At 43.3% G+C, this 13,471-nt stretch overlaps 1 protein-coding gene across 4 annotated transcripts in view; it reads right to left on the bottom strand.

Annotated features, from left to right (window-relative positions):
* Nucleotides 1-2,900: 2,900 nt before the first annotated feature.
* The window catches only part of LCP1 (lymphocyte cytosolic protein 1), a 66,210-nt gene continuing 55,639 nt past the window's right edge, over nucleotides 2,901-13,471 (bottom strand). For all 4 annotated transcript variants that reach the window (XM_038761731.1, XM_038761730.1, XM_038761729.1 and 1 more), the window contains 4 exons: nucleotides 12,944-13,077; nucleotides 10,425-10,548; nucleotides 7,908-8,032; nucleotides 2,901-5,177 (listed from right to left, as the gene is read on the bottom strand). In XM_038761731.1, the coding sequence (XP_038617659.1) occupies nucleotides 5,045-5,177; nucleotides 7,908-8,032; nucleotides 10,425-10,548; nucleotides 12,944-13,077 (516 nt within the window). In that variant the 3' untranslated portion in view covers nucleotides 2,901-5,044. The remainder of the gene's footprint in view (nucleotides 5,178-7,907; nucleotides 8,033-10,424; nucleotides 10,549-12,943; nucleotides 13,078-13,471) is intronic.

Below are 13,471 nucleotides of genomic sequence, written 5' to 3'. Positions count from 1 at the left end.
AGTTTAACACCCCTTTATTCGAGAGCTGCGGAACAGCTTTTCGACTCAATCCAACTCAATTTCCATGTTTCCCTTGCAAAACTTATTCAGTCATTAAGACTGCCTAATCTCATGGTAGTTAATGGATATGTAATGGATAAATGTGTTTCCCCTTCACACCTCAGCTCCTCATGTTTATTCAGAGACCCCGGGACTCTGAATAAATGGCTTGTTCAGAGGATGCGGGTGCACGTCTCTCAGTTGGCTGTCCAGGGAATTTCTTTCAAGAGGGCCTTGAAGCTTCTTGGTACTCAAATACCCTGATTCGTTATTTGAGTGCAGATTGCCTCCAAGATCAAAAGCAAAACAGCTAGTCATTAGTGTCCTAACTCAGGAAAGAGCCCCTTCGCAAGGAGGAAGTCTTGAACTTGGGGACTTCTTTCTTGGTACTTTGTCATTTTCTGGTACAGAAACAGATGGACTAATTAGACTAAGGCAACCAGGCATCCTGTATTTTGAGGGACAGCCACACTTTTGTGTTCCTCTCCGAAGGACCCAAGTGGGGGAACCTATGAGAAGCAGCAGGAAAGACAGAGAACTAGACAGGAATAGACAGAAATAAGAAGACCCCAATCGCTGGGCCAGACCATTGTCCCTCTTTCATTTCACAAGATGTTAGGTTCTTTATTATTAAACCGGGAGCTTCTGAAAACCTTTGGGAACTGAAGCCTCCATTAACTGGCCCTGGTCAGGTGGATTGAACTCTCCAGGGGCTCAAGAGATCCAAAGCTGGGTGGGGTCAGCACAAAGCAAACTCTGGCTGGGCCTGGGCTGGATGGACTACAATAGCACTGGACTGCTGTAGCCCTCTGCTTGAGTTTTCCATTTTGGTGCCACTGAGCCTCAGCTGGTATCAGGACACAGGCCAGAACTGAGTTAGACTGGGCTAGGCTTGTTCGGAGAGGAATTGAGGGAGCCGGGACAGGCAGCTCAGCGGACTCGGGCCAAATTTCGTTGGCCTCAGTCTCCCACAGACCCTGTTTCAAGCAGGGGCCTCAGCATGGCTGCTGGGCGTTGCCAAACAAAAGGAGAGAGGTTAGTGTCAGTCAAACTGGAATGCCTCAGTTTCACTTCCGATCCAACCTGTTGGAGACACTCTGGGCCCGGCTTCCAAGGTTTTGAGAGGGGATTGGGTGGGGATCAGGGAAACCCGTCAGCCTGGTGATAGTTCAGAGAAGCTCGGTGACCTCCCTAAAGTCCCACAGCAGGCAAATGGCAGAGCTGGGACTAAGCTCAGATCCTCTGACTCCCAGACGTACATTTTTTTCACTACAACAAGGTGCCTCTTATCCTATCATATATATGTACATACATATGTCTGATGTAAAATATATAACATAAAAATAATAAAATAAAGTTGGAAGGAACTCTAGGGTTATTATGTCCAAGTCCTTTGATTGGCTCAGTTTGCTTTTCAGGGAAAATCTATCCAGGTAAGGTCAAGGCCATTAGCAACAAGCAAACCAAATTTCTGGCTCTGATGGAGGCTGCAGCAGCCCTGCTAAAAGAAATAGGGAAGGGCAACGCTCAACAGAAGCAGGAGGAAGAGAAAGAAAAGGTGAGTGGAGGCAAAATGTAGTGAGTGACAGAGCCAAAGAGCTGAAAGGAGAGAGTGAGGCTGAGTGTGAAGGTTGTGTCCCTTTGTCCTTCTTCCAGCATTGGGTTCTGCATGTCTTTGCTTGTTTCCCTCACTCTAATCCCTCCCCGCACGACACCATCCTACACCCAGCAGCAAGCTTCATTTTCCTCAAGCATTAACGTGACGTTGCACGTAACTCTCCTCCTTCAGCGACTCTCTGTTGCTGCTCAGGTTAAAGTGCTTGACTTCTAAAACCTCAAGACTCAACCTTGACTGGCTGTCCATATGTCCTCTTTGCCCATTCCCCTCTGGCTTGTACTTTACGTCAGTCAGTCGAATGCCTTCATTGTCTCTTGCTCCAAACTTTCTTGCCGGTGAACTGCAACTGCCATTCCTCAACCTGGAGTATCCTCCCCATCAAAGTGGTACCAAAAAGCCCACCACCTCCAGAAATGCAGCATGGCCTGGTGGAAAGAGTGTGGGCCTGGGACCCTGCAGACCTGGGTTCTCTTCAGACCTCTGCCACTTACCTGCAGAGTGGTCTTGGGCAAGTCACTTCTCTGTGCCTCAGTTTCCTTCTCTGTAAATTGGGGGTCCCCCTTAGAGTGTGAGCCTCAAGTGGGACAGAGCCTGAGTCTCACCTGATTATCTTGTATCTACCCAGTGCTTAGTTCAGGGCCTGGTACACAGTAAGCCCTTAAAAAATTCCACATTCCGTTATTATTAATTTTCCCTTTTCTTCCCCTGCAAGTTGGATTATAAAATCAATTCCGGCCATCCCCAGTCCTTTTGAACAGTGAATAAATCTTGTGTATATTATTTAATTCAGTTATCTTTATTCCTACTTTTTCTACTACAGGCACGTCCACCTTTTTTTTTGTTTCCAAATGTATTTTTGTGAACTCTTCATCTTCCCCACTGTCAGTTTTTCAAGGCCAGGAACTATATCTTATTTTGTAATTCCCCATAGCATCTAGCCCTGTGCTCTGCACAAAATGGGTCCTAAATTCTACTAATGTTCTTTTTCCTCCAATCTGCAAATTATTTTAGAGTCTGTTTCCTCCACTTGGCTGCCAGCTCCATGAAGGCAGGGATCATGCCTGCAAAGCCATTGGTGTTTTCCCATGTGATTAATACTGTGGTCTGCCCACAGTAGACACTCATTATATACTACTGAAAATGGTAATAATGTTCATGTTCCAAATGTTCATGTTTATTACAGCCCCATTGCAGCACTTGAAACAGTAAACTGTCTTTACAAAGAAAACATCTGAATACGCACTTCAGGAAATACTTTATTTATAGAGCTCTCTAGCAGAATTTATATTTTTTTTATTAAGGCAACTATATGATTCATCACGGGAGATGAGAGAAGAGGAAGAATGATCTGAAGCTATATGATGACAAGTTCAGACTAAGGCAAAATTCAACCCTCTGCATTTAGAGACAATATTTTTGGAATGATGGATTATTGTGATCAGCAGCAGAGTTATCTAACTGACCCCTGGCCAATGACTAGATATCTGTCCATTTCTTAGAACAAGGATCTAATCAATTAAAGGAAAGTTCCTACAAGCTCATTAACTTCATTACCTGTTTGGAAGTGGCTTTTCCTACCTGATTACGGCTCCTCAAAGCTACATGGCTTTGTTTTCTGATTGTCCAACTATTTGGTAAATCACCTGGATTTTGAGGGGGTGGAGAATGACTGGACTGGGGTATATGAGTGCTGTGCTTACACTGCAGGCTCCGCCACCTAATTAGTAGGATGGACAGGTCATCTTGGCCCCTTGCATCAGGGATGCTAGAGGTGTTCTTGAACACTGCTAGTAACACGAACTAAGTGGCAGCCCGAAACACTGTAGATCCTAGCAGCGGAGGGAAAGGACGGCTTCCCACATCTCACCAGAAGCAAGCATAATATCCAAAGTGAAGATACCAGCGAGAATCACACTGAGCATTTGCAAGAAACAGCCCCCTTCTGTCCTTGGATGGTGTTTCTAGCAAGTGTACCTTACTTTAAAGAACCAGTGAAGCTAACAGCAATAAGGGAAGGGTTCATTTGTAGTGGCCAAAGATGGCCTGATACCTGGATTTCCTCCAACAGCATTGCACAACACAAACATTGGAGGGAATACACTTAATGTGGAGGCGATCTAAGGCTGGGGGCTTGATGGTAGGAGTTTGGCAGAGGAAGTTTGGGGGGTGGGGGGGAGAGGGGGAAGGGAGTTGGATTCTGTGGAGAGGATTGGGCTGGAGAATATTGGTTTGTTCATCAAGAGAAGAGAGGCTGGGGAGTATAAATGGGACATGGGATAAGTGGAGAGATTCCAGAGATCAGGTCTTTGTAGGGGACCGGAGCCAACTTTACGGTGGGAGGAATGGGATACAAGCCAGAAGTGAAGCCCTGGCCATCCTTCCAGATGTGGCTCCAGGCCAGACCTGAAACTCCTGAGGATAAAGATTGCCAACCCATACTGGATGTGAAGCACGGATCTCTGTCCCTACTGGACTCTCCCACGTACCTGGTACAGGGTTCCACACAGTGTTCAATAAATAACTTTGATTGGATATTTTTAGCCCAAGGGCTTCTGAAGTAGGGCTTGTGGGAGGCTCATCTTCTCCAGGTCTCCAAGCCTGGCCAATACTGTTATGACTACTACTACCTATACAAGGTAGAGGGGCTTTTGAAAGATTGAATTTGCAGAGAAGAGAGGTTTGGAAGTCCTGACTATTACACTCTTGCTTGTGGCTGCAGCCAAAACCTGATTGCAAAGTGCGTTATCTTGGATGTGTAGGCCTCTGCTGTGTAACTGAGGAGTTCCAAGTGTATGAGATATTTGATCCTTCCACCATAGGCGGGATCCAGGAGGGCTGGATAATTATGGGGAATGATGGGGAGGGAGACATCACTGGGAAGTGGCAGAGAGGGCTTCAGTGAGGGAGCTGTGGGAGAGGATGCTGGGGGAGACTGGAGCCTGGTGGTAAGGAGAAGGCTATTTCAGTGGCAATAGACTTCTAGTGACAAACTTAAAAAAATTTTAATTTTCCTATCAACCCCCTCATCATCCAAAGACACAAACTGCCATTCTGGGATCATCAAACTGTCCTCTCTGCAACCTTCTAAATCACATTGGAGGGAAAGCAAGTAGGGCCGGGAAATTCATAAGCAAAACAATTCAAGATTGTGAATATGTGCATTCCAGATTCTACGATTTCTTGCAAAGATACGAAGCACATTTCTATTATGTACAGGATAGGCTATTTGGCTGAACAATTATATGATGTTTGGAATCTGTTTTTAAATGTAGGAAACTTTGGGATGGTGAGCTGTTTGCATTCTTCCCTGGGTTCTTTTGGAGAGGACTCAGTTTTAAGGCACCCAGGAATGTGTGTTCTGGCCTCCAAGTTCAATCCTATTTGGCCTTATACCTTCTTCATTCCTTTTCCCATAAGGCAAGCAAAGACCGTCATAACCATTTTGGGCTTCACTTCAACCAGGTCTTCCGGAAGGGCATAAACCCTTGCACCGATTTTTCGAGCCATAGAGATGGCGTATCTGTAAATGAAATGAGTACACATGAACAGCGGTTTGGGGAGGGGAAAACTCTTGTTATGACATTGTGTCCTTGTGCTTTAGAAACGTATCGTCATTGCTGGCCAAACTATAAAAAGGAGAGAACACAACATGCAAGTGTAGACGCACAGATACATACACATTGCCGGTCGCTAAGGTGCTGATACCTTACTGCTGATACAGGTGCTTCCCTTCCCCACAGCACCTGTATATATGTATATATGGTTGTACATATTTATTACTCTATTTATTTTACGTGTACATATCTATCCTATTTATTTTATTTTGTTGGTATGTTTGGTTTTGTTCTCTGTCTCCCCCTTTTAGACTGTAAGCCCACTGTTGGGTAGGGACTGTCTCTATGTGTTGCCAATTTGTACTTCCCAAGCGCTTAGTACAGTGCTCTGCACATAGTAAGCGCTCAATAAATACGATTGATGATGATGATGATACCGAAAAAAGCACCATGGTAACTGCCCCCCTCCCTCCCGCCCCTGAGGGTCCCCCTTCCCAGCAGTCTCTGTGCCCATCAGGTGGGGGATAAAAGCTGCTCCCGCTTGGTTTCGGACACCTACACTCCCGCCAAGCCTTTGAACCTATTTTGGGTATTTGTGTTGGGTTTTAATGTTTCAGCGCTCCTGATGAGTTGTCCTCCAATCCTTTCTCCCCATTTAAACTCTTATCATTGTGAGCCCCCTAAAGGGACAGGGCCATGTCCTGTTTCCACTTCAATCAATCAATCAATCATATTTATTGAGCGCTTACTGTGTGCAGGGCACTGTGCTAAGCGCTTGGGAAGTACAAGTTGGCAACATATAGAGACGGTCCCTACCCAACAGCGGGCTCACAGTCTAGAAGGGGGAGACAGAGAACAAAACCAAAACATATTAACAAAATAAAATAAATAGAATAGATATGTACAAGTAAGATAAATAAATAGAGTAATAAATACGTACAAACATATATACAGGTGCTGTGGTGAAGGGAAGGAGGTAAGGTGCGGGGGATGGAAAGGGGGATTCTCTCCCAATGCTTAGCATAGTGCTCTGCACACAGTAAGTGCTTAATAAAACACTGTTACTACTACTACCTATACAGATGTAGAAGGACTTTGGAAAGCCTGACCTTGCAGAAAACAGAGGTTTGGAAGTTCTGACTCCATTATGCTCTCGCTGTGTGGCTGCAGCCATTACTTCTGATTGCAAACTGTGTTATTCATTCCTTCAATCGTATTTATTGAGCGCTTACTGTGTGCAGAGTTATCTTGTACATACAGGGTTCCACTGCATAACTGAGTTGAAAATGTCCTACAGATGTGATTTCTCACATCCACCAAACATCCCCATGAAACAGGCCTAGAGCAACAATTAAAATACTTATTTTACTCTAAAATACTCTAGACTTTAAGCCCCTTGTGGACAGGGAAAGTGTCTACCAACCCTGGCATTGTACTCTCCAAAGTGCTTAGTACATTGCTCTGCATACAGTAAGCGCTCAGTAGATACCACAGACTGACTGATTATCTCAAAGCTGAGAAAACCCAGGCAGTGGTCATCTATAGAAAGGCAATGGTGACTCTAAGATGCATACTACCATATATACGAGGGGACATGTTTTCTTCGAAGGGGGTAGTTTTACATGGTCAAGTGTGACATCTTAAATCAAGATACATGGCACGTAAGCTAAAGAGAAAATTAAAGTGCCCGAGATCTCCTGGAAGAGGTGACCATCCATGACACGAAGGGATCCTGATTTTCCAATACTGTTTTAAAACATATCACCTAGCAAAACTTTTAGGGACTGATTTGTTCCTTTTGAAAACCTCTATAAGACCTCTATAAGAAGACCTAGAGGTCTATTGAAGACCTCTATAAGAGGTCTATATGAGAAGCAGCGTGGCTCAGTGGAGAAGAGCCCGGGCTGTGGAGTCAGAGGTCGTGGGTTCAAACCCCAGCTCTGCCAATTGTCAGCTGGGTGACTTTGGGCAGGTCACTTAACTTCTCTGGGCCTCAGTTCCCTCATCTGTAAAATGGGGATTGAGACTGTGAGCCCCACGTGGGACAACCTGATCACCTTGTAACACCCCCAGCGCTTAGAACAGTGCTTTGCACATAGTAAGCGCTTAATAAATGCCATTATTATTATTATAAGATTTTTCTAGTACGTAAAAAATACAAGTTTGGAGTTCTTGGCAATGCTATTATAGCATTAGCATTATCATCTGATTTCTGGGATATTTTCAAAATCAAAGGTAGCAGACAAATTATATACAAGATCATGGAGGGCAGGGATTAAATCTAAATAGATTCTTTATCTATTCTTTATCTAATTCTTTATCTATTCTATTCTTTACTATTCTTTATCTAATGAAAGTAAATACTTTCATTATCTCCAAAGCACTTAGCACGGTGACCTGAATGCAGTAAGTGCTCGATACAAACCACTGATTGATTGATAAACCATTGATTGATCGATTGATGGGAGCAAAGTCTCTCTGAGTTGATTTTATTAAACCATACACCAGATGTTCAATTGCCAGAATAGTTTTGCTGCCCTAATCCTGCAAGACTTCAGCTGCTGTTGTGAGCGATAGTGGATAATAAGACCTTGGTGGCCCCAAAGTCAGGGGCAATGGAGTCTGAATCTGTTCCCCAACACTACCCGCCCTCGTTCCCCTAGAGCCTCAGGCTCCCGTCAGTCACCTTTACTTACTTTGCATTATTGAGCTTCTCTTCATCATTCAGGTCTTCTGTTTTCAAGAGGTCATATTTAATGGAACCTGGCTGAATGGCGTCAATGAGATCCAGGACAGGCATGCTCGTACTGATCTTATTGTCCTGCGCAGAGATAGAAAATACAGTCATCGTGAACAACCTAGATAAATGACTTCCTGTACTGGGGGACAGTAAAGGGTGAGAGGAAATGTGTCAGGGGCCATAGACGGCCCCTCCCGGGAAAACCTCGGCCAGTTCTCGGCTTTCCGGTCTCAGAGCAGTTTCAGGTAATAGAGGGGTTCAGGGTGAAGGAGGGGAGAGGATTAAGGGATGGGGGCAAATGACCAGAGAAATCTCCAGAGGAAGAGCCACGGTGAGGTTTCTGAGGGAGCTGTGCTTGACTTGTTCCTTTCCCCTAGCTGACTTTGGATGCTTCATCTTTCTCCCCTCTCCTTCTGTGAAAGACCAGGCAGCGGGTTGGTGCTCCATCTCTTGCCCCTCCCGGAAAAACAGAACGTCACCTTGGGCCTTTGCCACATTGCCCAGTGGTCCGCCTTTCTCTTCCCAGCATTCATAATAATAATAATAATAATAGTGTTGGCATTTGTTAAGCGCTTACTATGTGCAAAGCACTGTTCTAAGCGCTTGGGGGATACAAAGTGATCAGGTTGTCCCACGTGGGGCTCACAGTCTTAATCCCCATTTTACAGATGAGGTAACTGAGGCTCAGAGAAGTTAAGTGACTTGCCCAAGGTTACACAGCAGACATGTGGCGGAGCCGGGATTCGAACCCATGACCTCTGACTCCAAAGCCCGTGCTCTTTCCACTGAGCCACGCTGCTTCTCTAATTCATCTCTCTCATGGACCCGCTGCCTGCCCTTCCTCTTTTCTATCCCCTGAAAGCCTTAGCCTCAGAGGGGAGGATCCTGCCTTGATGGAGTATCTGGCTAAAGTGCTGCCCCAAGATTTGGCTTTCATTTTTAAAAGGACAAATCAGACTTGGACGGAAATGGGGTCTTCGACCCAGTGACTCATCTCTGAGGAGCTTTTTCCACCTGAATCCTGAGCTGAAGCCCGAGAGGGGCAAGTTAGTGAAATGCAAGACCATCATGCTTGGACTGTCCTGTGGATCAAGGAGTTTGAGTCTCTACGGAAGAAACCAGCCTATACCATATATTTATCTTCGAGATTCGATAAAGTGCGATAATGGTATTCATACGAAGAAGCTTTACTAAAGCAAATTCACAACAGTTTGGTGAAAAACACATGCAAGATTCATTTCAGGATCAGAAACCAAAATGATTTTTAAAAAACCTATTAGGCAGGACTGATCATTTTTTGACTAATACAGTCCAATATAAAAATTTAGGTATTTGTTAAGCATTTACTATGTGTCAAGCATTGTTCTAAGCATTGCGGTGGGTACAAGATAATCAGGTCGTTCACCGTCCGAGTCCCATTTGGGGTTGACAGTTTAAGTAGGAAGGAGGACAGGTGCCAAATACCCATTTCACGGTTGAGAACACTTAGTCACAGAGACGTTAAGTGATTTGCCCAAGGTCAGAAAGCAGGTAAGTGGCAGAGGTGGGATTAGAACCCAGGGGCTCTGATTCCCAGACCCATTCTCTTTCCACTAGGTTCATGCTGCTTCCTAATGTCTATTGAAAAGTCCTCTAAGAGGAGTAAATTTATTACTCTATTCATTTTACTTGTACATATCTATTCTATTTATTTTATTTTGTTAGTGTGTTTGGTTTTGTTCTCTGTCTCCCCCTTTTAGACTGTGAGCCCACTGTTGGGTAGGGACTGTCTCTAATGTTGCCAACTTGTACTTCCCAAGCGCTTAGTACAGTGCTCTGTACACAGTGAGTGCTCAATAAATACGATTGATGATGATGATGAGGCATCTGTCATACACATTTGGGATTCAGTGAAAAGATACAGATGTCTTTCCTGTTTTGGCATTAGTCAACATCAAAAAAGTTGCCACATGAGTAGCTTGCCCATTGAAAATAGCTTATAAATGTTAAAATACCAATAGGATATTTGAGCAGTCCGTCCTTCAAAAATCTAAATGAAAAAAAAAAACTTTAAAATATTTAACGAGGGCTCTGAAGGACTTTGAGGAAAAGAATAATACATAGGAATAGGGAAGGAGTGTGGTCTATTAGAAAGAGCACAGGCCTGAGAATCAGAGTACCTGGGTTCTGACACTGGCTCCACCAGTTGCCTGCCTTATGATCTTGGGCAAGTCAATTAACTTCTCTGGACTTGTTTCCTCATCTGTAAAATGGGGATTCACTACCTGTCCTCCATCCCACTTAGACTGTGAGTCCTATATGATACAGAGACTGTGTCCAACCCAATTACCTTGTTACTTACCCCAGCACTTATTACAGTGCTTGGCACATACTAGGTGCTTAAAAATACCATTATAATACTATAATATAATAATAATAAATACTATGATACAGAATCCACCTCTGGTTTGAGTCTTGGGCCTAAGAATCTTACCTTGAAACTAGAGATGGAAGATGTTTTCCCAGCTTCTTTCAATGTGTCATTTACCCAGGTGACAATAGTGTCATCATTGACTTTCTGCCCACCACCAATATCTTCAAGGATTTGCAATGTGTACCTGCAAAACAATAAGAACCTCTAATCTGTGCTAAATAAATGAAATTATGTTTTTAGGACAAAGGGCCCCATAGAAATCCAAGGCATTCCTAGCAGAATTAAAATTAATATTGTTTTCTTCAAAAGTGGGACCACCCCCAGTCATCGATTTGCGAGTAATTTTTCAGATGTATTGTTGCATCTAGAGGAATAAAGTTATCATTTGCATTAGTATTCCAGTGTAGCAATACTGCCCTTTGAGGTAATTTTAATAATAATTTAATCATAAGTGAGATATCCAGATTGAAAGTTAAAAGTTTACAGGTACACTTAATGGCAATGATGAGAGAAGGAAGAACAATATGATTAGCTAGGGTTCCAACTTTAAACAGGGTTCCCTTCAATCCCTCGCCTAAATGCAGATTTAGTGTTAAAAAGTAACCGTAATCGGGCTGGGTAAAGAAAACTTTTAATTTTAATTTCCCTTGATTGGACTGCACCCTTCCCTTGGTAGGGGAGTAAACTGGCCATGTTTCCAATCTGAAACTTCCTGGGAAATTCCACCTTATGGTGAATTTTTATCACTAGACAGTAAACTCCTTCAGGTCAGGAAATTAAGTAGTAGTAGTAGTTGTGGTGGTGTATTTACTTTGTTTCTATTCTCCCAAGTTCTTAGTTCACTGCTGTGCATTCAGTAGGTGCTCAATAAATATCACTGATTGATGGTATTAATAATGTTTACCAATGAAAAGCCCTTTATCAGCATGATTCCAGGTTACTATTATCATTAGCCCTATTATTTATCCAGCTCAGTACTTAAAAGAGGATTTTTGGGTTGCCTAAAAGCATAAGGACAATGGTAAATGCATGACATTTTATTCCTCATAGAGACAATTTCTTAATTCAACATTTGAAAAGAGGAAAAAGCTCCCTAAGCATATTTCTCAGGAATTCACCCTGCCCTGTCTGCTCAAATTCAGGAAGAAAAGCGGGGCTGTTGTCATTTTGAGAGATCACTCATTCATTCATTCAATCGTATTTATTGAGCGCTTACTGTGTGCAGAGCACTGTACTAAGCGCTTGGGAAGTACAAGTTGGCAACATATAGTTGGCAGGCACTCACACTGCCTGCACCAAAGTTTGTTTCTTCAAATCTAACTCTAGCTGTGCTGCCTGCCAGCCTCCTGAGTTTACCAGGATTCTGCCTCCTAAAGACTTTATTGGTGATTTGGGGGTTAATCCTTCAGTTCCCCAATCAAGAAAGCGATTTCAAGCACATTTAAGGGCTAAGTGGAGGTTTAACCACATATCTCCTGCCGGTGTTTTGACAACCTGACATACCATTTATTTTCCAGAAAATGACCACATTATTATATGTCTTGCTATGGACTGAAAAATATCCCAGTCAGAGCTAGCTGTGAATAATAGATCTTTTAAGGTGCTTCGAATAAAACCAAAAATGCTTTGTCCTTGTTCATTCTGCAGGAGCTATGGATTTCTCTGTCCTATTTCTTCTTCCCGTGACCTTATTATATAATAAAAGCCAAGAACAACTGTGTTTTATTAACCCAGAAAGAATCAGCGGCAAGCAGAACTCTAATTTCCATTTTCCTTTGTTTCCTTATTTACATTTCTCCCCTCGCCCCCCTCTCCATCCCCCCATCTTACCTCCTTCCCTTCCCCACAGCACCTGTATATATGTATATATGTTTGTACATATTTATTACTCTATTTATTTATTTATTTTACTTGTACATATCTATTCTATTTATTTTATTTTGTTAGTATGTTTGGTTTTGTCTCCCCCCTTTTAGACTGTGAGCCCACCGTTGGGTCGGGACTGTCTCTATATGTTGCCAATTTGTACTTCCCAAGCACTTAGTACAGTGCTCTGCACACAGTAAGCGCTCAATAAATACGATTGATGATGATGATTTCACTCTACTCTCTAGCACTTATAATAAAAGGTTAAGAATATCCAGGCTGCAGAGCAACAAACTATCAATCCATTGTATTTATTGAGCACTTACTACGTGCAGCGCACTTTACTAAGCGCTTGGGAGAGTACCACAGAGTTAGCAGACACGTTCCCTGCCCATAATGAGCTTCCAGTCGAGAAGGGGAGACAGACATTAATATGAATAAGTAATTTATATCATGTAATGCAAGGTTCTTAAGTGCTGGGCGGTAAGTGTGTAGACGATGCCCAAAGGAGAGTGAGCCAGGGAAAAGAGGGCTTAATTGGGGAAGGCTTCTTGGAGGAGATGTGGCCATAGTAATGCTTTGAAGGTGGAGAGGGGAGTGGTGTGGTGTATATGTGTATAAGCATCTATTGCAGAGCCCCCGTTACCTCTAAGTCAGTGTTTATATGTGGCTGATGTCTGGATAACAGACCCGACTTCCATAAATTCAACTACCTTCTCATTAGCTGCCAAATCAAGGCCAGCGTGAGCGTGCGGTTTCCTTCATTGAGGTCTTGCCCAGCAATGCCGACCAGAGAAAACTTGGCTTGATTCTTCCCTAATTCCACAGCATAGTTGCAGTTCTCAAGCTGTTGCGGAGCAGGAAGGAAAATGATTCTAACTTAATTAACTTTTACATGACAAGTGCATGATCCAAAATGATGCTGATTAATCACATCAGGTGAATTCCCCAGCCACGTTCACTAAACATGATGTTCAAGCAGCTTGTGGGCAGGCAACCTGTCTACCAACTCTGTTGTGTTGAACTCCCCCAAGTGTTTAGTATAGTGCTCTGGACAGAGTAAGAGCTCAGTAAATACCACTGAATAATTGATTCAAAGAGACAGGAGAGGCAGTGCTGCCCTGTGGATATAGAAATGCTTTGGTCCATCTCTTTTATAAATTCCTCCAACAGAAAAAATAAATCAACTTTATTACTGGAACTAAAGGAGGGGAAAGGCAGTTATCTTTAAGGTTGATGCA

The sequence above is a fragment of the Tachyglossus aculeatus genome, chromosome 20 (assembly GCF_015852505.1).
Source record: "Tachyglossus aculeatus isolate mTacAcu1 chromosome 20, mTacAcu1.pri, whole genome shotgun sequence".
Classification (NCBI taxonomy): Eukaryota; Metazoa; Chordata; class Mammalia; order Monotremata; family Tachyglossidae; genus Tachyglossus; species Tachyglossus aculeatus.
The sequence above is the reverse complement of the archived record's forward strand: the minus strand, read 5'-3'. Positions and strand labels throughout refer to the sequence as shown.